This window comes from Tursiops truncatus, chromosome X (assembly GCF_011762595.2).
Source record: "Tursiops truncatus isolate mTurTru1 chromosome X, mTurTru1.mat.Y, whole genome shotgun sequence".
In the NCBI taxonomy this organism is placed as follows: Eukaryota; Metazoa; Chordata; class Mammalia; order Artiodactyla; family Delphinidae; genus Tursiops; species Tursiops truncatus.
This window is the reverse complement of record NC_047055.1, coordinates 81,988,357-82,016,110: the sequence shown is the minus strand read 5'-3', so window position 1 is coordinate 82,016,110 and position 27,754 is coordinate 81,988,357. Positions and strand designations below refer to the sequence as shown.

The window sequence follows — 27,754 nt, the reverse complement described above, 5'->3', positions numbered from 1 at the left end:
TAGTAGGCACTCAATCAACATTAGCTGTTATTTCTTTGGACCAGGCACTGTGTTGTGTTTTCTGTACATGATATTATTGAATTGTTACAATGACCTGGATGTCATCTATGGAAGCTAACTGTTACAGAGCCCTTCCCTCTTGTGCTACAGTTGCTTCTGACTTTTACTGCCCTCCTTTTATAGTTGAGGAAAATGAGGGTCAGAGAGATAGATGGTTTTGCTCAAGGTGCCCTAGCCATATAGGGATGGTCTAATTCCAAAGCCAGCAAACTCATTTTACTACTCCAGAGGGAGAAGGGAAAGAAAATAGAGAGGGGAGAGCCGGTGCTGGGTGAGGGTGGGAGACAAGAGGGGACTACATTGGGTTTTATCTCTAGCAAGGGCCTGAGATACCTTTGGGGCCAATGCAGGGCCAGGCCAGCAGAAGGCGGGGTGGGTGGAGTTGAGCCAAGGGAGAAGGGATAAAACCAGGTCCTGACCCACAGCACCCAACCCGTCGTTCGTTCGTCCTCAGTGCAGGGCAACAGGTAAGTGTTGCTTTCAGCCTGGTGCCCTCTCTCTTGGTCTGCTTGCCCACCTCAAGGCTGTATATGCTGACTCTATGGCCTGACTAGATCTGACTTTGTCTGTTCCTTAGAATCTGTCACTCTGTCATTTTCTTTTGGCCTCCTATGTCTCTTCCTGTCTTTCCCAGTTTTCAGCTTTCCTTTGTCTTTTTTCCTCATTTCCTCTCCTCTGTTAGTTTTCAAGATCACTCACTTTACTTCATCATTCTCTGACACTCTAGCTTTCTCTTATTTTTCCTTTTTCTGAGGTCTATATGTATCTTTTCCTCTAAATCTCTCTCTCCCTTTCCATCTCTTTCTTCTACTCTGTATCTCTCAGTCTATCTCTTCCATTCCTTCTCTGTCTCCCAAGAAGAGGTCTTGGTATTTTTTTTTGGCAATTCTCCATTCCTCTCTCACTTTGACTCCTTCTCTCTCCTTGGCTGACAGCAGAGCTCAATGGGTCAGACCCCAGAGGGCCAGAGGTAGGGAGAGAAAACAAAGTGAATGTGGGGTGGTGGGAATGATGAATTGGGAAGGGAGAGATTTGAGGGAATTGAGAGTTGAATAATTAGCAGAAATAAGGGGAGATGGTGGGAGAAGAATGGGGCCCTATGCTGAAAGTCAATTGATTTGTTTTCTCACCCTAATTCACTGTGAGGCAAATCATTCATCCTTTGAAAAAAAGGGCTTGGCCTATGATTTCCACAACCTCTTCTAAGTTTTATTTCATGGTCTTCTAAATTTTTGTTTCTAAGAATTTCTGATTCTGATTCCAGGAATCTAAAATTCTTTATGATTCTTCCATGATGGGGAGAGGGTGCTAGGAAGGGAAGTAAATCCTGATGCTTCCAACTCCTGAAGAGAAGTGACCACATCCCCTCCAGACTTAACTGATTCTTTCAAAGCAGGCCACAAAGGGGAGAGAGAGATCGAGGAATGCTGCAATGAGTGGTTTCTGGCTCTCTCCTGGGGTAGAGTTGTGGTTGGCCCCTCTGATCTCTGGGACTGCAGATTGGCTGCTGACACGAGAGAGGATTTTAAGGTGTAGGGAAAATCTTCTAGTAATGCTCTATCACTTGGTCCAAAATTTCACAGTTACCTCCTTGGGTAAAAGCATTGTTTTAAGAAGACCCCGGCAAAGATTGGTGCATAAGTTGTTAAATAATGGAATGAATGAATGTATGAATGAATGAATGTTCACCAGTGCCTGAAATTCCGCTTCAGTTAGAAATCTGTTCCTGTGGTAAAGGCATTGGTTACAACTCAAAATCAAGTGTCCCAGAAAGGGACCTGTTAGTGTAGGAGAGTGGATTTATGCCTGGAGTCAGGCTCTCAGTCAGGATAATGTGTAGTAATATTAGAATCATAGATCCATAGTGGTTAAGTTAGTAGGCTCTGGAACCAGATTGACTAGGTTCAAATCCTGGTTCTCCTACTTAGTAGCTCTGTGACCTGAACAGGTTACTTAATCTTTTGGGCCCTCAGTTTCCTCATCTTTGAAATAAAGTTGATATTAGTATATAACTCACAGGGTTGTCATGAAGATTAAATAAGTCAATGTATGTGAAGCATTTACAAAGGGGTATGGCACAGTGAGAACTCTGTGAGTGTTTGACTGGTAGAACCAGATGGAATCTATGGAGCTATCTAGTCCAATGTTTTTGGAGAAACTGAGGCCCAGAGAGGGAAAATACAGAGCCCAAGTTCATATAGTAAGTTGTAACAGAATCAGGACAAGAATCAGGATTGAGACAAGAATCAAGTTTCCAGACCTGGTCTGGTGTATTCATGATGTTACTTCCCTTGACTATACCTTCACTTTCCCTACATAGAAAATGTAGAATATAAAAAAGAACAGATAACACTTTTTCAGCATTTACTCTAGGATAGGCACTCTTCTATATACTTTATATAGATTATCTTACTGGATCTTCACAACATCCCTGTGAAGTAGATTGTCCTTGTTATTATCTACATTTTAAAGATATAAGACATAGAGCAGAGACATGACTTTTCTAATGTCCCAGAGCTAGTGAGTGGTAGAGCCAGGATTCAAATGCAAGTAGTCTGGCTCCAGAGGCTGTGCTCTTAATACCCTAAATTGCCTAAAATACTCCTTTGATTTGATTTTACTCTCTCCAGTCTCATGATAGGTAGTAAGATAGAATGGAAACAGAGCCCAAGATGGGCAGGCAGAGTGAGGCAGGGCAAATTCCAGGAAAGGAGTGCCAGAACAGAGAAACTGGAACTGAAGCTTGAAAGAACTTGATAATTCAACAAATTCCAAGAAGTAGCCTATATTTTCCCAGGTCCCTGAGAATATCATGGCCGAAAGCCCCTTAGAGATGATGTGTGTACTGAACTTCTGTTTTTATACCTGGGGGTGGGATTCACCATCATCCAAAGGCAGGACTGGACTTTGCTTCCAATCTTGGGGGTTTTTCTTCACATTACATACCCCAATGTTGTCATTATTGTTGTTAATGTTGGGGAAAGGAATTTGCAGGAGCCTGGAACCTGGCCATCTGCTTTGCCTCCTCTCCCTGGGCCATCCGCCCCCCTCACCACCAATAGCTAGGGTCAGCCCCAGCCAGATGCACAGACATGATTCTAGAAAGGAACTCCTCTTCTCTTCCACACCCTGGTCTCAGCTTCGGGAGTGGTCAGACCCTAAACGTGATAAACTCTGGGAGCCTTATCTGTGGTCTGCAGGCTCAGTTCCAAGCAGTTTAGCCTTTGCAGGAAGGCAGGAGAAGGGAAACTCATATCTCCAGATATAAGGTAAGCATCAAATCCAATTCATTACCTACCATATGAGGTAGACATAAATACCTTACATTTGACAGCTGATGAAAGCTGAGACCCAAAGAGGGGAAGTGACTTTCCAAGAACGTCCAACAAGGAGTTGGGGAGCTGGAATTGAAATAAGAAAAGCTAAGATTTTCTTTTAGGCACTTTCCTAAAGTCTTAACATGAGTTTCATTAGTCCTTTCAATACCCCTTGGCCTTTCCCAATTTCAGGACCCACACACCCTACCGCACATACCAACGTATGCTCTTATGACAGCCTGTGAGAGTTGGAGGAGGATGCTCTGGGATGGAACAAGGGGAAGAGGCTGCTTTGTGAGTTAGGAGGAGGGTGTTTGCTCTATGAGATCTAGAAGGGAGGAGTATTGCTCTGTAAGAGGTGAAGGAGGTTGTCATATGACGACATGGCCACGAGTTCCTCCTGTTCACTTTTCCCTCACAACATAAAGCCTTAAATACTAGAGGTGCTGTTAGGTTCTACTAAGTAGCTCTCCTGGTGGTGGGAGGGCCTTAGTCTTACCACATTCCTCCATCTCTCTCCCATTATCCTGTCCCATATCTTGTCTCACCCTCTGATGCTGGATCTCTAGTTTGTCCTTTTTCTTTTAATCTATTTCTCCCTCTTGCTATCTCTAGTTCTCTTTGTCTTTATATGTCTCAGCCCTCCCTCATCACAACCCCCAACCCACCTTAGCCATCTCTCTGTCTCTATCCTTTGATCTTAGCTCTAACTCAGTCTCACTCTAATCTCCCTCAGTAGGGAGGGCCAAGATCCTCTTTCCCTAGCTCTTCTTTGTTGTTCTCCCCCACCCACACAATCTCTGACAGAATTTCTCCTTTACCTTTGTTCCTGACTGACTCTCTGCCTCTGCTGGATTCTCTCCTCTCCTGCTTTCAGTTTTCTGAGTCTTTGTATATTCAGCCATGCTCCTTGATTTCGCCTCATATCCCTTTTTTGTCCCTCTGTCTATCTGTCTCTAACTCTACCTCTGCTCTGTTTCTCTCTCCCTCTCTCTCTTCTCTCATCTTCTCTCTTTCATTCTTTCTTTTATCTCAGTCTCTTTCCCTACCTTCTATATTTCCCATAATCCTCTTGTCCTCTGCTTTTCTGGATCAGTCCTCTTCTCCCTGTTCTTATCTCTACCTGTCCCCTTTCCTCTTGCTTTGATCTCTCTCCCGCTATTTCTGTTGTAACTCCACTACTACCATTGCACCTTTGTTCTCTTACTTTCCTCCTTTTATCTTTCCTAATTTTTCTTTCTTTATGACCCTTCCTCTCTTCTCTTTCCTCCATTTGAGTCCCTGCTCATTCATTAATTTACTCCCCAATTCAACAAATATTTATTGAATGCCTACTATGTGTATTTTTTTCTTATATTCTCCCCACCCCGATTCTCTCTTCTGTCTTAGTCTCTGCCTCTTTCATTCACCTATAGACTTGTTTCCCAGATTCCTTGGGTCTTGCTTTCACCTACATCTCTATCTGATTTTCAAAACTCCAGGAGAAAATTCAAAGACAGTAAAATATCTGTCTCGTGGCACATGGTGCCCTTTTGTCCTATTTCCTGAATCTACTTAAGCTGGTACCTATGGCCTCAAGCTCCTTGTCTCTCTGACTGGGTCTGCTCGGGAAACACTCTGAGTGAAGCCTCATGAGCCCTTGTCAATGGCATCTGTCTGCATTAGCAGGTTGAATCTTCATTTGGCTGAGGCCAATATTCTTAGAAAGAGTCTTAGCCCTAAGTGTTGATCAAAGTGTTGGTGGGTTGTCAACTCTCATCCTGCCACACACAATCAGACTTCAATGATCCTTACCATCACAGAGCAGGTCAGTGGCAGAGTCTGAATCAGAATTCAGGCTTTCTGACCTCCAGTGGGAACTCTTTTCTTCACCTCTTTTGTCTAATGATCAGTTTCCTGTTTCTTCCTCTCTGATGCCCTATTAGTACATTTTAATATTTGGAAAGTTCTTACCCTGAAATGACAATAAAGGCATCTCTGGGGAGGGAGGCAAGCATTGGGTGAGAAGCTAAAGGCAAAGGATCAAACACAAGAATGACCCTTGGCTTTCAGCCAGGTCTTCATGGTGGAATCTCATCTCTTCCACATCTTATGCAGAACTTCGGGCTCAAGAGGGTGGCAGCAGCCATGTTGCTACAGCGTTGCCCAGTGCTTATCCGGAGCCCCACAGCCATCCTGGGCAAGATGATTAAGACTCACCAGTTCCTGTTTGGTATTGGACGCTGTCCCATCCTGGCCACCCAAGGAACAACCTGTTCTCAAATTCACCTTAAGGCAACCAAGGCTGGAGGGGGTAAGAAGTCACTGCTGGCAAATGGGGGAGAATGTCTGGATCCTAGAGATAAGATTCCAAGTCATATTGGTCATCATTACCTAATAATTGGAAGGGTTCATGTGAAAAGTATCAAGGAAGAATGAGCTTGCCTAAGAGTTCACTGGCCTCTGACTTCTGGCAGTATCTCTAAAAGGAGTTTCACTCTCATTCCCCTCACATTCTATATACTCCAGTCATGCTGAAACTAAAGTTGTCTGGATTAACTCTGTTTTCTTAAGTTTCTGTGTCTTTGCACCTGTCAAATGACTCTCTCCCATTATCTTTACTAGAGTATCTCATACTTCTCATGCAACATTTAACTTGGGCATCATCTCCTCTATGAAGCCTACCTAGACTTCCAGCCTGTCCAAATCCAATTCTGGGTCATGTCCCTTTCCTCTTCTAGCCCATGTCCTCCCTCCAATCCCAGCACTGCTCATAATGTGTCTTCAGTATGTGCCATCCCCAACAACTCAGGAACTCCCCTAGGGACCAGATACATCCATCTCTGTGTCTCTACCATAGCCTGAGATAGAGCTTTGAGATATAGTACTTCTCAGTGACCACTGTTAAACTTACAGCTAGAAGCTCACTGCCACTTACTCTCTTAACTTTACGTAGACTCTCCATCTTGGGCCAAGAGCCACTGTCCCTTCATGCTGTTGGAACTCCAGGATGGGAAGAGTAAAATTGTGCAGAAGGCAGCCCCAGAAGTCCAGGAGGATGTGAAGACTTTCAAGACAGGTTGGAGTTAAGTTCCACCTCATGTAACCTCTACACCTAATGCTTGATTTCACTTTATTACAGTCCTGAGCTAGGCAGCTCAGGGCAGCTAGTATACATTTCATGATGGAAGTCCAGTCTTTTCCAGGGGAACCATGTTACTAAATAGTATAGACTGTGCACTGAAATGCACCCTCCCCAACACACATACATGCTTCTGTAACTTTTAGCTATTAGTCTAAAATGAGCCCTCTAGAGTTCTGCCTCCTCTCTCCCAAGTGGCTAAATGGATTCCAACAGGCTGGGCTCCCACATTTAAGCAATACCACTCTATGACAATCTGGATTTGCATAAAAGAGTGAGTTTTGGAAGCAGCTACATTCTTTAGAAGGGTATGGAGCCCAGGTGAACTCAATTGGTGCAGACCACTGAAGGCCACACTTGAGAGTTGTCCACACTTGAGAGTTGGCCATACAGTCAACATCTTTCATAGACCCTTTTGGGATATAATTAAGAGTAAAAATTTCAAAATTGAATTTTAATGACTTTCAGAAAAGAAGAGTAAGGTACACTGTCCTGCATCTACCTTCCAAGTGAAAGACTCAGCATTGCTGCTCCAGTTGTCTCACCCAAGGGAAAGTCCTAGTGAAGAGAAGTGTAATTCAGCCTATGGATGGCTTCCTGACATATAAGTCTCCACTTGGGGAGATGAGAAAGGGCTAACTTTTCAGAATATTTCTTCTCTCTGTACAAGGCTTCCCTCCTTCCTAAACTTGAATATTTATATGTTGTATTGTGTTTAAAGAAGATAGCATATGCTTTCTTTTTCCCCCCTTTTTTTCATGGCCAACGAATCCCATACTCCTTCTCAGACCTGCCCATCTCCCTGGCTTCAACCAGCCTGAGGAAGCCATTCTTTAGTCCCCAGGAGCCAGAGAAAAATTCAGAGAAGGTCACACACCTGATTCAGAACAACATGGCTGGTGAGTTTGCTGAGGAGGAAGTAAAAGGGGTAGGAATATGGAAGGAATGCTGAAAGGGCTTCTGACACAGTAGAGGCAATGGCAAGAAAGCACTTTAGAGCCAAAGGGAATCTGAGTTTAAATTTTAATGCTGGCACTTGCTGTATCTGCATGCTTTAGAAAGTAAGTCACTCCCCTCCAGTGAGATTTTAATAACTCAACAAGTTATTATGAGAAGGAAATAAAATTACACTTATGGAAGTGCTTCTAACTTGTTATGAAGCTTCATTAAATATTAGGTGTATTCCTATTATTTCTTCTCCATGTTTCCCTCAAAAACTCTCATCCTTTGCAGAGAGCCTTTTTCCCCTCTCTTATATGTGTTTATATTCATTTTTCATAATAGAATGTTTTATTTTCCCAATATAAAAAGAATATAAAGAGGGAAATTTAAAGCACTCAGAGTTCCACCATCCACCATTAGCTTTTTGTCATACTTTTTCCAGATATTTTCCTATGACTAAACACACACACACACACACACACACACACACACACACACACACACACACAACTACACTTCCCTCCACACACATGTTGTTATTAGAAATGTGATCTTATTCCACCTGGAGTTTGTTATTATGCTTTGTTCACTTAACAATATGTTAGGGGCATTATTCAATGTCCCTAAACATAGAGCTGCATAATAATTATTAATGGTTGAATGTGTTCTGTAGCATGAATGCAACATCATTTAGTTAACCAAGCACCTATATTTCAGGTAATTGTTTCCAACTTTTTGTGTGTATTCTTCCACTCTACATTGTATGTTGGTTTTACATACATATAAATGTATCCAAAGATAATATATAGTATTATCTTAGACTTAGTGTGGCTGTACTATAGAGTATTTAGTTATTCCTCTATTGGGTTGCTTCCAATTTTTCCTATTACAAACAGAGGTGCAACAAACATCCTTGAATGTACCTCATGTATATAGGTAAGTGTTCCTCTAGAATAGACACTAAGAGGTGACGATTCTCAGGACGTAAGGGTGTGTACATTTTCAATATTAATAAATATTGCCAATTAGTCCTCCAAAGTGGTGTACCAGTTATCAAAGAGAATCCATATTCTCACACGCTCTCCAGCACTTAGTATTATCACATTTTAAAATCTTTATCAATTTGATGAGTGAAAATTTGTTTTTGCCTTTTGATTTTCCCCGATTAAGCATCTTTTTCTACATTTATTGAATTGTCTGTTTATATTATTTGCCCACTTTTCTATTGGGTTAAAATTTTCCATAATAATTGTTCAGAGTTTCTAAAAAATAAATTCTGGATATCAATTTTTCTGTTAAACATGCTGCAAATATTCCCCTAGGTATGTCAGCATGTGCATTTTAAAAACACTTGGTACATATTTCCAAACATCCCCACAGCAAAGATGTTTCCAATTTACCCCCCTACCATATAAGTTGCCATCTGCAACAATCATGATTTCTGTCTCATGGATAGAGTTCTGGAGTTCAACAAGCCCACTGGCATACATTATTTCAATTTATCCTAAAAGTAGGGTTGCTCCATTTTGTAGTGGTAATGGTTAAAGAAGTAGACTCTAGGTCACTTATTTGTAGGCCACTTATGTGCTGTATGACCTTGGTCAAGTTACCTAACCTCCATAAGCCTCTGTTTCCGCACTTGTAAAATGGAGATACTAATAGAACTTACCACATAGGGTTGTTATGAGGAATAAATGAAATAATATCTGTAAGTTCCTAAGAGAGGGTATTACATGTAATAGGCACTTATTAAATGTTGGTTATAATAATATTATTTAAAATTATTATTATTACTACTACTACTACTATATTACAATAATCATAATACTACTACTATGTGCCAGACACTAGTTTGGGTGTATTACATTCTGTTTGTCATCAGATGGTCACAATTCTGCAGGGAAGATATTATTAATCCCATTCTACAGATGAGGAAATTAAAACTAAGAGGATTCATGACTTGCTCAAGATTACACAACTAGGAAGTGGCAGAGCTATGACTAGAAACTAGACCCATCAACATTCTTCCACTGAAACTAGAAGTAGTGATTCTAGTAAGGAGGGTGCCATACTAACCTTGGGAAAAGAGATGAGGCCATGCCAAGGGTAGGAAGCCTGAGTGAATGTATAAATAAATTACTAAGTGAATGAGTCAGTGAGTAAGCAAAGGGATGCTTGAATGAAACAGTAGAGAGTTAATGTGACCCAGTAAGTTAATGACTGATCAAATAAATGAATAAATGGAAAGAGAATTGGAGAACACCAAATCAACAGCATGAATAAAATATGGACTAGCCAGGAAGTAATTTAAAATGAATTCTTCTCATCCCCATTTCTACTCCTGCAGGAAACCATGTCTTTGGTTATGACCAGTTTTTTAGGAACAAGATCATGGAGAAGAAACAGGACCATACCTATCGTGTTTTCAAAACTGTGAACCGCTGGGCTGATGCATACCCCTTTGCCGAACACTTCTTTGAGGCATCTGTGGCTTCAAAGGATGTGTCTGTCTGGTGCAGTAATGACTACCTGGGCATGAGCCGGCACCCTCGGGTCTTGCAAGCCACACAGTGAGTAGTAGGGTCTGAGCCATGAGCTGTGGGGAGACATCCAGAGAAGAGCCAAAGCCACTCATGGAAGGAAAAGGCAGAGCTGACAGTGGAAACCTTGTTTCCACCCAACACCCCTTTTGTCCAAGGTCTTCCAGCAAATCTAATCCTCAGACATGAACTAAGTCAAAAGCTATGTTTTCCAAACTCTTTGGTGTCCAGTGCTACAAAGGAAAGGATGAGAAACCAAGCAAGGCCCACTCTCTATGAGTTCTTACTCTGGCTGCAGAATGAGTATTGCCAGAGATGATGTGCTAACTCCTCTAGAAGGTCTTCCAAGCTAATCAAGCTCAACATGGCTTCTCCCTCCATCCCTGAGTGCTTTCAGCCTGAGAAGGAAGGTCCATTTCTCCCCATTGTTCCCAGCCTGCCCTCTACCTGGTCATATAGGACACAGCTCATAGAGTCACTAAATCAATACTGATCCCCTTCAAGGAAGAGAAACCTACCCAGTTCCTCAGAATCTGACAAGAATTTCTTCTCCTTGTCCCCTTTCTGTTTTCTCCTGGCCAGAGAGACCCTGCAGCGTCACGGAGCTGGAGCTGGTGGCACCCGCAACATCTCGGGTACCAGCAGGTTTCATGTTGAGCTGGAGCAAGAGCTGGCTGAGCTGCACCAGAAGGACTCAGCCCTGCTATTCTCTTCCTGCTTTGTGGCCAATGACTCTACTCTCTTCACCTTGGCCAAGATCTTGCCAGGTAAGCCTGGTGCCTGAGCTTTGTTCAGGGGTGGTATCCTGCACTACAGCATCCAGGTTTACTGCCTCCATCACTCCTTCCCTGTCTTCTGAGTTCACTTGCTCCCATTGCCCTTCCTTATTACCCACCTTGCATCTCCTCAACACTGGATGACTATATCCCAACCTCACAGAAGGGTAACATCATAAATTTATCATTTCCCAACTCAACTGCACTCTTAACACTTATAAACAGTCCTTTTATGTCCCTACATCAACTTTTTCAAACTTTCTTCCCCCTTCTAAAACCTGTAGCTACCTCCTCCTTCACTCTTAGCAAATAACCTCACATCTTACAACACAAAGAAAACAGAAGCCACCAGACAGGAGCTCCTTTAACTTATAGCCACCAAATCCACACATTCATCTGACTGTTCATGTACCCTTCTTTCATTCTTTCCTTTTACAAATTGAAAGCGCATCTCTCCTTCTGCCTAAAGCCAATCCCTTCACTTATACACTAGATCCCATCTGAATCCCATGTTCCTACTCTCCCATTCTCTAGCCAATAATGTCTTCAACTCATATGCCTGTCATCCTTCCATCATAGCCCAACTCTGGATGAATATAACTCTCCACCTTCTTTTTTTTTTTTTTTGCGGTACGCGGGCCTCTCACTGCTGTGGCCTCTCCCGTTGCGGAGCACAGGCTACAGACACGCAGGCTCAGCGGCCATGGCTCACGGGCCCAGCCGCTCCGTGGCATGTGGGATCCTCCCGGACCGGGGCACGAACCCGTGTCCCCTGCATCAGCAGGCGGACTCTCAACCACTGCGCCACCAGGGAAGCCCTCTCCACCTTCTTTATGTCAATCCTGGTCTTATATAATTGCTCAGATGGGAGCCACTAAAAATTCATGATCCCCAATGTCTACCAGGTCCTGGCAATGTCTATGCTGCCTGGCAATCCTGTTTTCATAGTCAGCTCTCCAAGTCTCCAAGGTAACTTTGCCAAACCCCGATCTCTTCAGCCTTCTTACACCTCCACCTGACCTTCAACCACAGCAAATGACTTCACCTCCTACCACACGGAAAATAGAAGACCCCACGCAGTAATGTCCTCAACTTCTTGCCTCAAACTACTTATAAACTCATGAGCATTCCCCTATGTCCTCTCCTCTCTCCTTCTCTCCTGTCACAGTAGAAGAGGTGCCCTTTTTCTTGTTGACTAATTCTTACATTGGTGCTCTGTGTCCTCTACCTCTTCAGGAACCTTGATCTATGAGTTCTCTCTCTCCCTCCTGTATCTTTAGCCTCTCCCTCTCTTTAAAAATGTTGAAGTCTTTTGCATCTCAAAAAAAAAAAAAAAACACTTGCCCTCATCACTCTCTAGCTACTGCCCTTCTCTCTCCTCCCTATAACAGCCAAACTGCTTGAGAGAAGTCTCCACACTTGTTATCCACTTCCTCAGTTCCTGTCTATTTTTCAGCACACTGTAAACACCTCCACTGCTTCTCAGAAACTTTTTCCGAGATCACACATAACCCCAGCTAAAGCCAACATCTTTGGGAATGTTTTCAGTGAACCCCCTCTTCAGCCATTAGAATTCAACTTCTTTCCATTTCCTCTGCCACCATCCTCACCTAGACCAACATCATTTTCTTGATTTCACCTTTGCCCTCCTACAATATATTCTTCACAACAATCAGATCACATTTTAAAAATGCAAACCTATCTTTGTTACTCCCCTGCCCCAAACCCTTTAATAGATCCCCACTGCCCTTAGGACCAAATCCAAACTCTTTATAATGCCTTCTAAAGCCCTCAATAATCTGGCCTCTACCTCTCTCTTCAGGCTCATCTTTTGACACCCCTCCTCTCACTCTTTCATTCAGTAATATATTAATTCATATATTCATTCACTCACTTGAAAATCAGTAATTTGTTTTTTATCCATTCATTCATTCATTCATTCAGGAAAGGTTTGCTTAACATCTAAAGTACACTTAGTCTTAACCTGGGTACCAGAGACAGAAAGATAAAAAGATGTGGCTCCTGCTCCCTAGAAATTCCCAGTCTAGTTATCTTTCACAGCAGGTCCTCCAGGAAGTCATGCCTGATTTCCACAGGTAGAAGTGATCCCTTACTCTAATGAAAGGCCACAGTTCCTTGATGTCAGTGCAGTTTTGGGGGCCCAGGGATCAACTCCATCCACCAATTTCCCATCTCTACCTGTTCTCCCAGCATTGTCCAGTAAAAAGCCCTGCATTCCTCAGGTCCTAGAGAAAGGTCTTCCCCTCTCTGGACCTTAGCTTCCTCACTTGTACAGTAAAGGGATTAGATTCCATGGTCACCAATGGCCCTTCCAGCTCTGACTTGTCATGAGCTTATGATTCAAATTGTGAAAGTCTGATGAGTGTCTACCCTGTAACTATAAGCAGAAGGATGCTACCTGGAAGAGGTGGGATTTCATCTAGATCAGGAAGAATCTAGCATCAGTCCAAATCAGCAAATATTCCCTGGGATAAACTCCTTTCTAAGGCTTAATCTTGGTGTCTAGGAGAAGGAACCTAGGTCCTGTCCTCAGGAAACTCTGGAGCTTCTTGGGAAATTCAAATTTCCTCCACCCCAAGATAGTCAAAGGCCAGACCAGAGTTAGAAATGCCTGGAGGGAAGAGTGTAGGGGTCAGAATTTCAGGGCAGAGGAGTTCTTCCAAGAGAGGAAGAGGTGTTACAAAGGCTTCCAGAGGATGGAGAAGCAGAGCAGAGTCTTTAAAGGGAGGAAAGGGTTGGCTCTCTGTCCCTGCCAGGTCAATCCTGAGGTTGAAGTGTGAATACTGGGACTGAAGCTTAAGCATTATGCATCTGGTTCTTCAGGGTGCGAGATTTACTCAGATGCAGGCAACCATGCTTCAATGATCCAAGGTATCCGCAATAGTGGAGCAGCGAAGTTTGTCTTCAGGCACAATGACCCTGACCACCTGAAGAAACTTCTAAAGAAGTCTAACCCTGAGACACCCAAAATTGTGGCCTTTGAGACTGTTCACTCCATGGATGGTATGTATATGTGTGAGTGTATGTTTACTAAAATTGGTCTCACAAAAACTATGATGATAATGATAACAGCTAACATTTATAGTGCTTATTATGTGCCAAGCAAAATTATTAGTATTTTACATGTATTAATTCACTTAATCTTCACAGTGATTCTATGAGGTAGGTGCTATCATTATTTCTGTTTATTTATATGAGGAAATTGAGACATAAACAAGTGAAGTGACTTGCCCTAGGTCACACAACCAGTAACTGCCAAAGGATGGAGGCAGCTATTACACTGATCTCAAAGGTTAAGAAACTAAAGTGCGGAGACAGTATGCAATTTGTCTTGGTTGGCTCAGTAAATTGGTGCCAAAGTGAGTAGCTACACCCTAGGATGTACGATTCCAATTCCTTCACATGACACTCCCTCCATTAGAAGTGCAAATCAATCATCCCAGTGTCTGGTTTCTGCAACAGAAAATTTCACAAACCATTACCTGGGAGATTTTTCAGGGTCCAATATCATCCTACCTCTTTTCTTTTCCCAACTGAAACAATGCTCAAATCATTCCATTGTTGTCCCTTTTAAGCAGAAGTCATGTGTTTTAGGCATAACCTTCTGGATTTATTAAAAGGAAGAGGTCCTCACTTCATTTCAACTTGTCACTTTTCCAAGTGAAACAAAGGAGAGTCCACTGTGTTCTCTGATTTAGCCAATGTAAGTGCCATCACATCAAGCAATGGTGATGCACAGGCTGTTGAACCAAACTATCCATGTTCAAGTCCCAGTATGACAACTTACTAGCTTGGGCAAGTTTCTTAATTGCTCTGTGTCTCAGTTGCCTTACCTTTAAAAATGGAGATGATAATAATAGAGTAGCTGCGAGAATTTAAGTAAGTTAATTTATATAATGAACTTATTGTCATGCCCTCTTTCACAGTTCTACAACTAACAATGATTATATTTCTACCACTGAGACTACTCTAATTCATTCATTCTTTTTTTTTTTTTTTTGGCCACACTGCATGGCTTGTGGGACCTTAGCTCCCCGACCAGGGATCAAACCTGGGCCCTCAGCAGTGAGAGCACAGAGTCCTAATCACTGTACCACTAGGGAATTCCCTCTAATTCATTACGTCTGTAGTGAAAGCCATGTTGGAACCATTCTACTTCCTTACACTTGCAAATGAATGGTTCCTGATTCTTTTGGTGGAAACCCTGCCTAAATTGTCAACCATAGGGCTGAATTCCTCCCACTGAAATGATGCTTGAGCCATCACACTGTCCTTTTTGTCTTGGGCTCCAACTCCTGTGGTTTTCTCCCCTCCTGTTGTCCCAGCTCACATACTTTTATCCAGGCCTGGAGTCCCTGTTCCCACCAGAAGAAGTTTCTTCTGTATTCCAACTCCCTGTACCATTAGTTTCCAGCGATGGGGAATGGCAGAAGTGTGGGTTCTTGTATATGTAGAGTGGCCACAAAGTCTATACATGAGAGTCACAGCCATTTGAAGACCTTATAAACGACTATCAGCATAGAAGATGTCTAGAATAACAGGGAAAAATGGTAAATCTGCATGGAAAATGTACAGGAACATACAGATTACTTCTAATTCACTTTCATTCAGTATATTGAGACTGAGTCTGTGGGTGGGGGCCCTCAAGTAACAACATTGACAGAGATGAGACAGAAATATATTCCCACAGAGACACAGAAAAGACACAGAGGCACAAAGAAACTCAGAAAGAGAGAAAGATATAGAGAAAAAAAGTCTGAAGTCAGAAAGGTAGATAAAAAAGGGACACAAACAGTAAGAAAGAGAGAAGTGAGAGAGGAACATGAGGGAGGGAGTGAGAGAGACACTGACAAAGAGACAGAGGGAGGAAGTGGAGAGGAGAGAGAAAAACAGAGGCAGAGATAGAAAAATAGAGAAACAAAGATGGAAATAGCCACAAAAAGAGAGATAGTGACAAAAAGCCAGAAAGACAGAAATAGGGAGGACCAGTGAAGAATAATAATATTGACAGGGCTGCCAACAGTACTTGGCTGAGGGGGCGAGCAGGATCTAAAATCAGGACCACATTAACCTGGAGCAAAAGGTTATTTTTTTCAATTTATTTAAACAAAGACATCATATAGGCTAGTGCCAATCCTAGATGGAAATACACAGACTTGTACAGAAAAAAAAAAAAGAAGCAGAGAGAGGCTGGCAAATAGCATAAACAAGATGACAGATATTATCAGAATGAAGTAAAAATAGAAAGAGGCAAGTCTTAATCACAGGTTGGAGAGAAAACACACACACACAGCTTAGGTGGGAGTGGGGTGAAATTAGTCAACACATATAAAGAGGTTTGGCATAGCCCCAACTGACAGTGCACACCCACCTCCTTTCCCAACCTAAAGTAGTTATGGGTCACAAATTCCGTGCTGGAGATGGAGCTGGGGAAGGGTTATGATCTACCTCTATTTGTTGGCTTTGCTCAGGTGCCATCTGTCCCCTTGAGGAGTTGTGTGATGTGGCCCACCAGTATGGGGCTCTGACCTTCGTGGATGAGGTTCATGCTGTAGGACTGTATGGGTCCCGGGGTGCTGGGATTGGGGAGCGTGATGGAATTATGCACAAGATTGACATCATCTCTGGAACTCTTGGTGAGTGAGTCCCTTGAGTTGCCCTTATATACAATCCAGAAAGGAAGCCCCTAGAAGACCCTTTTCTTCCTCCTCCCCACAACTGCAGGAGCTATTCGGGTAGAATTTACAGCCCCAGGCTATGGAACTCGTGGATTCTCTCATCCCACTCCCACCCCACTGCAGAGTTGCTGAGAAAGTCTGGGAGGGTTTTCTGAGAAGACCCCTGAGCCAGGCCAAATAGCCAAGTTCAACTCAGTGAGTGGAGAGTTGTGGTTCTAAACTCCTCCCCCACCCCAGCCCCAAACTTCATTTTAGCTCCACTTTTGGGCCTAACCAGTTGATGGTCCCACCCAGCTCCTGCATATCTAGTCATTGCATATGGCAGCCCTTGAAAGTCCTATCTCAAAGCAGCAGAATTATCAGCTCTGTCTGCCTTGTCATGGACAGGGGAGATGAACAGAGGCCTGTGAAGGGAGTCTGGAGCTCCAGCTTTTGGTATACCGCCTTGTGTTACCTGGTGCATGACCCTGTTCCTTGGGGGACTGATAATGGGGTCTGTGCATATCCTCCTCATTCTCCTCCTTGTCTCCAGGCAAGGCCTTTGGCTGTGTGGGCGGCTATATCGCCAGCACCTGTGACTTGGTAGACATGGTGCGCTCCTATGCTGCTGGCTTCATCTTCACCACTTCACTGCCTCCCATGGTGCTCTCTGGGGCTCTGGAATCCGTGCGGCTGCTCAAGGGAGAGGAGGGCCAAGCCCTGAGGCGGGCCCACCAGCGCAATGTCAAGCACATGCGTCAGCTACTAATGGACAGAGGCCTTCCTGTCATCCCATGCCCCAGCCACATCATCCCCATTCGGGTGAGAGCCCCACACTGCCCATTTCCTTCTCTACCTATCTCTTCTGGGAGCCTTCCCACACCCAGCAAACCAACACCTGTTCCTGTCAACTCTGCTTTCTTGTTAATCATCCTCCTTATTGCCAGTTTTGTTGCCCTTTTTGAAAAATTATCAGTCATTCTGGATTAGCCAGTCCTTTTTTTTTTGTTTGCATTATCTCATGCCTATTTTGCATTAGCTATTATCTCATGCTTATTAGACTGTCCTGACCCTCAGTTTTTTCAAACTGTGGATCAAGACCATTAATGGGACACAAAGTCAGTTTAGTGGGTTATGATTAGCATTAAAAAATAGAAGAAATAGAATAGGAAATGTTGGAGCACATCACACATAGTAAGGGTATCGTTTTATGAGAAATTTGTTTCAGTTGCGTATATGCACGTTTATGTGTATGTGTGTATAGTACGGTCATGGTGTGAAATGTATTTCTTAACGGAGAACTGAAGTCAGAAAATAGAAAATCAAAATCCATGGGGCTAGCTGCTACTTTGGATTCCCAACTATGTTTGTGTTTACTGCCTTTAAAAATGAACCTCTGGGGCTTCCCTGGTGGCGCAGTCGTTGAGAGTCCGCCTGACGATGCAGGGGACGCAGGCTCGTGCCCCAGTCCGGGAGGATCCCACGTGGCACAGAGCAACTGGGCCCATAAGCCATGCCGTTGAGCCTGCGCGTCCGGAGCCTGTGCTCCGCGGCAGGAGAGGCCACAGCAGTGAGAGGCCCACATACCGAAAAAAAACAAGAACCGCTATTGTATGTACGTGCCACACTTTCTTTATCCATTCATCTGTCGATGTACACTTAGGTTGCTTCCATGTCCTGGCTATTGTAAATACAGTTGCAATGAACATTGTGGTACATGACTCTTTTGATGGACCTAGCGACTGTCATATAGAGTGAAGTCAGAAAGAGAAAAACAAATACCATATGCTAACACATATATACGGAATGTTAAAAAAAAAAAAGGTTCTGAAGAACCTAGGGGCAGGACAGGAATAAAGACGCAGACTTTGAGAATGCACTTGAGGACATAGGGAGGGGGTAGGGTAAGCTGGGATGAAGTGAGAGTAGTATAGACATATATACATTACCAAATATAAAATAGATAGCTAGTGGGAAGCAGCCACATAGCACAGGGAGATCAGCTCGGTGCTTTGTGTTCACCTAGAGGGGTGGGATAGGGAGGGTGGGAGGGAGATGCAAGAGGGAGGAGATATGGGGACATATGTATATGTATGTATACATGTATGTATGTATATGTATAGCGGATTCACTTTGTTATACGGCAGAAACTAACACACCAGTGCAAAGCAATTATACTCCAATAAAGATGTTAAAAAAATGAACTGCTAATTCTTTCTTAAACTCTTAAATGACATCTATTTGTGTGTGTCGGTAAGCTGGGGTATGGTAAGGACAATTTTTTGTGACCTTTATTGATGAGAATGGTCACTGTTCTTGGGCCAACCCAATGTTCCCTTGAAAGACTGCTTTTGTAAATATGTTTCTTTAATTAACCCAGTGGCAGCACCCCAGAGGTGGCTTGGGGGGGTTTATCTTCCTACTCAGAAGCACCCCAAATTAACATACTAGCTAAGTATGCTTGCTCTGCCAACAACTTCAAGACAAGGTCCCTAGTGCCACCTTCACCTCCTTTCATTTTTTTTTTAATTGCAGTATAGTTGACTTACAATATTGTGTTAGTTTCAGGTGTACAGCAAAGTGATTCAGTTATATATATATTTTTTTCAGATTATTTTCCATTATAGGTTATTACAAGATAGTAATAGTTCCCTGTGTTATATATTTAATAGTTCCCTGTGACTATAGTTCCCTGTGTTATGTAGTAAATCCTTGTTGCTTATGTATTTTATGTATAGTAGTTTGTATCTGTTAATCCCATACTCCTAATTTATCCCTCCCCTCCTCCCTTTCCCCTTAGGCATCCATAAGTTTGTTTTCTGTGAGTCTGTTTTCTTTATAGATTCATTTGTATTATCTTTTAGTCTCCACATATAAGTGATATCATATAATATTTGTCTTTCTTTGTCTTACTTCATTTAGTATAATATTCTCCAGGTCCATACATGTTGCTACAAATGGCAATATTTCACTCTTTTATGGCTGAGTAATATTCCACTGTGTGTGTGTATGTGCTGCTATGAACATTGAGGTACATGTATCTCAAATTTGCTTGCTGCCTCTGAGCAACTCCTTGATAGAAATTCTAGACCTGCCACTGACTAAGCCTTTTATGAAAAAATATGTCCCCAAATTCAGTGGTGTTCCTTGATCTGGTTCCCTCCACCTACTTAATGGAGCTAGTGATAGTGGTCCCAGGGTAGCAGATACTGACAGACTTTTCTCCTGAGCCCAGGTGGGTGATGCAGCACTGAACAGCAGGATCTGTGATCTCCTGCTCTCCAAGCATGGCATCTATGTGCAAGCCATCAACTACCCAACTGTCCCCCGGGGTGAGGAGCTGCTGCGCTTGGCACCCTCCCCCCACCACAGCCCTCAGATGATGGAAGACTTTGTGGGTAAGTCCTCAACATGGGTGCCTACAGTACTCTCCTTCCCTTCAGCCCCAGTATGTGAAGAAGTTGAGAATGGATGCCATTCAGTTTAAAAATATATTCCTGGAACATCTATTATGTGCCAGACCCTATACTAGGGTCATAAATTAATGAGAAACAGTCCTTATACTCATAGGGCTTCAGTTTGGTTGAGGAGATCATAGCAGACCCAAACAATGACTTCAAGGGCTGATCAAAATTCAACAAAGACAATGTATGGGGAAGTTGTGGGAGCAGAGAGGAGGGGCCTGACCCAACCTGTGGGATTCAAGACAGGCTTCCTAGTGGAGGTGACACCTGAGCTGAGTCTTACAAAGCTGTGTGGTATTGGGCCAAGAGAAGAAAGAGGGTGTAGTAGGGGTATTCCTAGCAGAAGGAAGAGCATGAAGAAAGGCAAGGAGGAGGGTGAGAAGTAGCCTGGGACTTATCAAGAATAAGCAGTTGTTACTGGAATGTAGGGTAGTAAGAATGGAGGGGTGGAGGGCAGTGTTTATCTATGAACCTACAAAGACAACACAAGATTTAGAGGCTTGTAGAGCTGAATAGTTTGGGTTTTATCCTGAAGGATGCCAGTTTAGATGCTCTCTGGTGGTCTAGTGGTTAGGATTCGGCACTCTGAAAGATGCCAGTTTAGTCAATTCACCTAAAGTTTACTGGATTCCTGTTGGGTGCAGGGCCTGGCATAGAGCAGGTTCTCTTTCTAGGTCTGTTGGGTGAAAGACACATAGGCAGTTGATGGTATAGCAAAGGAGACAGACATAAACATGGATCGTACTGGTCCAGTGTGATGAGTTCCAGTACTCTGGGAACTGGAAGGAGAGTGCTCATTTATGGCTAGAGAGGGTATAGGAAGGGTGAAATTAAAGAGGCTTTATTGGTAAGGAAGTCCTGCTGCACCTTGAAGTACATGTGGTATGGTGTAAGGACATTCCAGAATAAGGGAATTCCATGAGCATGGACCTAGAGATAGGAAAACAGAGGGCAGGCATGGGCAACAGTCATTCTGTTTGTCTGGAGCATAGGCAGAATGAGAGTCCCGGGAAGAAAAGACAGGTAGGTGCCATTCATTCATTCATTTAAAAACATCAAATAATGCTAGCCAACATTTATTAAGTATTTACCACGTGCCAAGAACTGTTCTAAACACTTTACATGTATAAACTCATCTAATCCTCATGGGGTACAGATGGTATTATTAGTATTTCCATTTTATACATGTAGAAATTGAGGCATAAAAATATATAATAACTGGTCCAAAGTCACACAGCTAATAGATTTGAACTGCAGAGTCTGTTTCTACATCCATGCTCATACCACTAGATCTGTATACTACCTCTGTGAACTAATGATCTAGACTTCTGGACCTTTTGCTCAGTCCTCTCACTTGCTCCAGGCTTCAATTATAGACCTCTCAGTACTCTCAGTTCTCTGAGTGTCCATTTATGCTGGGCTTTTGCAGGAAAGAAATATGAGGCATCCACCATGACTCCACCAGTCAGTCCTTCAATGTCATAGCCAACCCATCACGAAATCTTGCAAATGTTCTCTACAATCACTCTCTAATGTCTTTTCTCCACTGCCACTTCTTTAAGCCATGTCAATGTGATTTCTTCCTAATTTTCCTGCTTCTCTCTTGCTTCCTTCTAATCCCTTATCCATATTGACCACTAGAGGGATTTTTCTAAAAATCTGACCATATAGCTCTCTTGCCTAAACCTCTTCATTTTTCCCTATTGTCTAGACTAGAGCAGTGGTCTCCAAGGTGAGGTATGCAAGATGATCCATAGGGTAAGGGGATTTATTAGAATTTTATGTTTACTTTTTATATTAAAAAATAGGAAATTAAGTGTGACTGATATTGATCTCTAATATATAGAGTGACAATAATATACGTATATAGTATATAAAAATACATACATTGGAGGTACATACTACAACTTTTGTACTAATAGGATGTATAAGCCCCCAAATTGGAGACAACTGGCCTGGAGAACAGTCAAAGCTCCTTGGCATGGCATTCAGTGCCTTCAACATGGTGAACTCTATGCCCTCACTTCTTGCCCACATTCATTTTATTTCTCCAGCTACACTGAATGATTTATAGTTCCCTCATTTTGCTCTAGCCTCTTACCTCTGGGATTTTGCTAATGATGCTCCTTTCTGATTGGAATGCCCTCCCTCACCCCTTACTCTGGCTTACTTCTTTTCATCTTCTAGACTTAATCAGGCATCCTTTCATTCATTTTTCGACACATATTTATTGAGTACCTACTGTGTGCTAGATACTGTTCTAGGTGCTGGGGATCCAGTAGTAAACAAAACAGACACAAATTCCCTATTCTTCTGGAACTTACATTCTAGTGGAAGGAGATAGTCAAAAAACACTTTAAAAAGTAAGTGCAAATTAAATAGCATGGTAGTTCTAAGCACTATGGAAAAAAATAGAGCAGAAAAAACGTGCTGGTTGGGGGGATACATGGGCTAGCTTGGAGGAGGGTTGTAGCATTAAATGGAGTGTTATGGGTAGAGACAACCAAAGTGACACTTGAGCAAAGATATGAAGGAGGTGAAGGAGTTAGCTGGGCAGAAATCTAAGAGAAGGGCATCCCAGGCAGAGAGAACAGCCTAAGACAAGGAAGATCCTAACACAGCAGTATTCCTTCTGTATTTGAAGAACAGTAAGTAGATGAGTGTGGATGGAGTGGTGTGAGCAAGAGGGAAAGAGACAGAAAACTGAGGAGGGGCAATGTGGGCTAGACTGTGTAGGGTATTATAGGCCACTGGAAGGGTTATGGCTTTAACTCTGAAATGGAGAGACTTCTGAAGGATTTAAGCAGAGGAGTAACATATCTGATTCAGGTTTTAAAAGAATTTCTCTGACTTCTATGTTGAGAATAGACTGAAAGACTGGGAGCAGGGACATCCATTAGGGGGCTACTGTAATATTCCGGGTTAAGAAATTATGGTGGCTCAGACCTGAAAATAGCACTGTAGGTGATGAGAAGTGGTCAGATTTTGAAGGTAGAGCCAATGGTATTTGCTGATAGACTGGATGTATGGTAGGAAGAAAGAGAAAAATAAAGGATGGCTCAAACATTTTTGTACTGAGCAACTGGAATTGCCATCAACTGAGATGGGTAAGGCTGAAAGTAGGGTAGACTTGGTGGAGAGTAGGGAGATCAGTAGCTCAGTTGTGCTCATGTTAAGTTACAGATGCCTACTAGATATCCAGGTGGAGATATAGAAAGGCAATTGGATACACAAGTCTAGAATTCAGGATACAGCTTTGGGCTAGAGATGAAAATTTCACAATCATCAGCATGTGATGGTATTTAAAGCCATAAAACTAGATGAGATCACACAGGGAGTAGGCATGAAAAAAAGCCAGGGACAGAGACACAACTGAGGTACTTCTGACAGCAAGGTCAGGTTCTGTCCTCTGGGCTCCCACTCCCTCTAGGAAAAACCCCTGCCCCAGGCTCCCAGGTCACAATACTGACGACACTGTGTGGGTAGTGTCAGTGTCACCTTCCTCACCAGGCTAGGAGTTTCCAACTAGATGGATTCACTTCTTGAGCCACAGCATGTCCTGTACTTAGGGCTTGGTTCAGGCCAGGTCAGTATAGCTTCAAATTATGTCACATGAGTGCTTCTCAAACTTTTATACATCACAGCACCCATACACATATGCTAACATTCATAGCACACGGTGGAGCAAACTGAGGAGGATACCTCTGGTTCCGAGACATCTCAAAGGGTTGGGGGGATCAATATCTTGGCACATCTGTAATGTGACACAGGGATTAAGACCTACTCTAACCAATTATTTCCCTCCCCTCCCCTCACTACCTTCAGAGAAGCTGCTGGCAGCCTGGACTGAGGTGGGGCTGCCCCTCCAGGATGTATCTATAGCTGCCTGCAACTTCTGTCGTCGTCCTGTGCACTTCGAGCTCATGAGTGAGTGGGAACGTTCCTACTTTGGGAACATGGGGCCCCAGTATGTCACCACCTATGCCTGAGAAACAAGCTGCCTTGGATCCCCACCACACCTGCACCTCTCTTGGGGCTGGGCCGCCTCCTGTCCTCTGCTTTGTTGTGTGCCTCTAGCTGACTTGAGCCTGAAAATAAAGAGCAAAGTGTAGCATTTGTAGCCCTTTGTTTGACAGAGAACAGACAACTACATTATACCTGACGCCCTCAGACAAGTGGCAGAGCCATGAGGAAACCACTGATCACCTGTTGGTCATTTTACTGATAGGGAAACAGATCCAGAAAGAGCAAGAGGCCAAAAACTACACAGTGAGTTAAACAAAGAGCCAGGACATTTGGCAGGTTTATATCAAATGGCTCTTTCCCCATGGTTTCAACAAGAATCCAGGGATTGACTCTTCATGCGTAGGCCCAGAAACTCAGGCCCCAGGTAGCCTCTGAAGCCAGGAGGTGGAATCAGCCCAAACCAATCTGCCTGGAGAAAAAGACTGGTTCCCCAAAACTTTGGAGATATTTTCCAACAGAGAGAATGGATGTCCTCCTCAATCCATTATCCTCTTTGCTTCTCACAGCACCTTATAAAACAAGACTTATCAGTTCTGTTTCCCAAGGTGAGAAAGAGGCTTGGCTATAGCAAGCAACTTGTTCAAGGCAATGCTCCCAAACTTTCTAGGTCATAACACACTGAAAACATTTGCATGGCATGCTTGGGTGAATTAATGGTATTACTTGTCTAGGAGGCAATCTTTCCTGAAACTTGTGCAATTCCTGGTCCTGCCTGGCAACTCTAGGGTTGAGGGACCCATTTCTTTCTACCCTGTAGCCCATTTGTGGCAGCTGTGAGACACATCAGTTGAGAAACAGTGGTTTAAAGCTACACAGCCCACTTGAGCTTTCTGCCCCACCACACCCACCTCCCTTGCTGATCCAACCTCAGCAGTGCAGGGAACCCCAACAACTCAACAGAGCACTTTAATGGTAAGCACCAATCCTCCTTCCTCCCCTCTCCCTGGAAGTTATATCATCAGGTTACAGGCAGTTGGCAAACCCGGGACTGAGATAACGTCTCTGACTCAGCTTTATGGAGCACATCGAAAATGTCCACATGACATGGTGCACTACAACAAAGACACGTACTTTATTTAGGCACAGATACATTTCCCAGGAAGGAAGGAAGGGGTTTAAAATCACAACTTCCTGGGGCAACTGGTTCCTCTGTAATTCTGAGAGGAAGGTGGGAAGTGGGGTGGGGGACTGGGTCACAGCATTAAGACAAAAGAAGCTCACCAGTGAGGGGGAGCTAGGCAGGAAGAAGAGAGAGGAAGGGAGGCCTTGGAGGAAGAAGAAAAAGAGGAAAGGGAAGGGTCCCTGAGGAAGGTGGAGGAGGAAGAGGAGGTGGGAAGGAGGTCTTGAGGAAGTAGCTTAGGAGGAAGCTGGCCTCAGACCATGTACAAGGTTAACCATGCCAGACATCCCTAGGCCTGGGTTGGTTCAGCTGGGCCTGCTCCAGAGGAAGAAGCTGCAGCGGGAGGAAGGGTCAGTGGGAGGACCCTGGGGCCTGGCACACATGTAGAAGTGGCGGCCCAGGTTGGGTCCTGGCTTCTTCACAGTTCGCATTACACACGGCTCCCTGTGGCCCCCACACAGGGGCATGGGCAAGGGCCCCCCCAGCAGAGACTTCCAGAATGAGGTCCGTACCTCCTTTTCATCCTTGGCCTCTGAAGCCTTGGCCCGCCCCTCCACCACATTGGCCATCACATCCTCTTCTGAGGTCTTTGGGGTCATGAGGGTGCCCAGGCTAGGAAGCTCCAAGTTAGAAGAAGCTCGGGGACGACTGGAGGATGGCTGGAAGTAGCTCATCAGGTTTTTTTGGCCCCTACTGGAACCAGCTTGACTTGGCCGAGACCTGGTCGAGCGCACACGGGCTTTGTTTTGGCGCATCTGTACCGGTGTTTGATTGCTGAGCTGCAGCGCTGACTGCCTGAACACAGGATCTTGTTCGAGACGAACTAGGAATCTAAGGATCTTGAGCTGGGTGCCTGCAAACTCAGGGAGGAAGCGGGTGCACAGAGGTGGGCACTGTTTTGCCGGCACAGAAGACACGCTTAAGACTGCACCCACGGGGCAGTGGTCAGAGCCCATCACCTCAGGCAGCAAGAAGGAGGCCTGAAAGGTGTCCATGACCAGGGTCCTGTCTCCCAGCACATAGTCAAGCCGAGAGCCATAGTTCAGATGGCGGGCGCCACTGACTGTGGACCAGCAGGTGAAGGCCCCCTTCTGCTTTGGATGGAAGCATCGGTAGCTATCAATGAAGGGTCCCGTATGGGAACCAGCCTGGCACCCCAGGTTACTGAGCAAGTGGTCCATCCACTTGCGACCTGGGTCCTCTTGAAAGCATTCCTGGGGAAAGAGAAGGGGGACAAAGAAAGAGGTAGAACTAGACGCCTAGAACTGGAAGGGGCTTAGATTAACTGCTTTATTTTACAGACAAGAAAATGTGGTTGTTTCAAAGAAGAATGCTTAAGGTCATACAGTCCAGAACTGGCAGAGCTGGGATTCACTTTCCACCCTTACTGATTTAAAAGGCCATGATTCTTTTTCCCCTCTGCATCAGGCTACCTCTACCTTGCACTGGGCCATAAATCCCAGATCTGAAAGCTTGCTGTTAGTTAATCAAAGCAATTCTCAGAACTGCTCACCAAGAGAATGGAAAACAGCAAGTTAAAAGTGGTTACCTCCAGGAAGTAGGGCTGAGGTTAGGAGTTAAGAAGCCTGTTGCCTTTTCATGTAAACCCTCTGGTACTATTTGGCTTATCTTGTTGTGTGTGTCAAAGCCTTCACTGAGCACACCCCCTTCCTGAGCTGAGGGGCTCCAGGGTTTCAGGTCTGAATACTTCCTTTGGCTCTGATCCCTAATTCATCATCCATCCAATCCACTCACCCACTCATTCAGTGCAACAAATGTTCAAAGAACACTGATTATGTGCCAGGCACGATACTAGAGACAAAGTGGGACCATGATCTTGTCTTGGGGACCAACAAGGCTTCCTTTCAGGAAGTGATCTGGAGCTGAGATCCAGATCCAGATCTGAAGGCTGAGCAAGAGTAACCCAGGCAGAGGGTGTTACAAATTGAGAGAACAACTTCTGTGATGGGCCTGTGGAGGGAGGGGACAGTATACCCAAAAGACTTGAGGGGCAACCAGACTGACTATCAAGAGGTGATGGTCACTTAGACTAGGGTGGTGCCAGAGGAGACAAAATGAAATTAAGAGATGATTTGGAGCTAGAATCAACAGTACTCACTGACCAATTGAATGGGAAAGGGGGGTAGAGAAGAAGAACACTAACACAATTCCCTGGCTTCTGGTTGGAGCAACCAAGAGGACGATGGTACTATTTAGGGAGATGAGACTAGAAGAGCTGGTCTTGTGGGAAGTAGACATACTCTGTTATTTTGGAAAGATTGTGTTTCTCATGTGATCTGGTACTATTAGTTCTCTTTCCTTGGGAAAAAAAGAATATAGGAAGTGCACTCGAGATATCTAAGATATTTCTAAACTAAGAAGAGAAGGCATAAAAGTATATAACACTATCACAGGAAGCAGCAAAAACAGACTAAGTAAACACCGATAAGGAATAAGGTAGGGAGGATTGAAGGCTTGCAGTTTGTAGTGTACACTCCCTTCCCCACCACCACCAATCTCTCATTATCTCATTTCTGCTCATTTTCCCAGCTGAGAGACACATTTATGTTCCTGTGGCTCTTCTGCAAACTAATCAAGGAATTTTCCTACAGCCTCTTCTTTGAGCCAAGCCTACTGCTGAGTTGGACTGTGCCAGCATAAGTTACTTATCCCTCCCCTTATGAGGCAAGCTATGATGAGAACTGACTTG

At 43.9% G+C, this 27,754-nt stretch overlaps 2 protein-coding genes across 9 annotated transcripts in view; one reads left to right on the top strand and one right to left on the bottom strand.

Moving 5' to 3' along the window:
* The window catches only part of APEX2 (apurinic/apyrimidinic endodeoxyribonuclease 2), a 34,814-nt gene that overhangs the window by 2,320 nt on the left and 4,740 nt on the right, over nucleotides 1-27,754 (bottom strand). For 4 of the 5 annotated variants that reach the window (XM_004324908.4, XM_073799337.1, XM_019943626.3 and 1 more), the window contains one exon: nucleotides 24,975-26,258. In XM_004324908.4, coding sequence (XP_004324956.1) covers nucleotides 25,350-26,258 — 909 coding nt within the window. In that variant the 3' untranslated portion in view covers nucleotides 24,975-25,349. Of the gene's footprint in view, nucleotides 1-24,974; nucleotides 26,259-27,754 lie in introns of those variants that run through there. The other variant, XM_019943625.3, reaches the window with a different exon arrangement.
* Nucleotides 436-24,009, top strand: ALAS2 (5'-aminolevulinate synthase 2). 4 transcript variants are annotated; one of them, XM_019943620.2, is made up of 11 exons: nucleotides 436-527; nucleotides 5,475-5,670; nucleotides 6,313-6,435; nucleotides 7,287-7,397; nucleotides 9,788-10,010; nucleotides 10,563-10,747; nucleotides 13,601-13,780; nucleotides 16,249-16,413; nucleotides 16,988-17,256; nucleotides 19,670-19,832; nucleotides 23,724-24,009. In XM_019943620.2, the coding sequence occupies exons 2-11, from the start codon at nucleotides 5,505-5,507 to the stop codon at nucleotides 23,885-23,887; spliced, it is 1,749 nt and encodes a 582-aa protein (XP_019799179.1). In that variant the 5' UTR covers nucleotides 436-527; nucleotides 5,475-5,504; the 3' UTR covers nucleotides 23,888-24,009. The 4 variants fall into 4 exon arrangements, with proteins under 4 accessions (XP_019799179.1, XP_019799178.2, XP_019799180.1 ...); XM_019943619.3 differs by lacking the exon at nucleotides 436-527 and adding an exon at nucleotides 3,621-3,671; XM_019943621.2 differs by lacking the exons at nucleotides 436-527; nucleotides 7,287-7,397 and adding an exon at nucleotides 3,621-3,671.

Excerpts from the sequence above, each read along its gene's own strand:
- ALAS2 (XM_019943619.3), top strand. The coding sequence starts at position 3,636 with ATGCTCTGGGATGGAACAAGGGGAAGAGGCTGCTTT. Across the intron at positions 10,748-13,600 it reads CTTGGCCAAGATCTTGCCAG|GGTGCGAGATTTACTCAGAT; the intron begins GTAAGCCTGGTG and ends CTGGTTCTTCAG. Across the intron at positions 16,414-16,987 it reads CATCATCTCTGGAACTCTTG|GCAAGGCCTTTGGCTGTGTG; the intron begins GTGAGTGAGTCC and ends CCTTGTCTCCAG.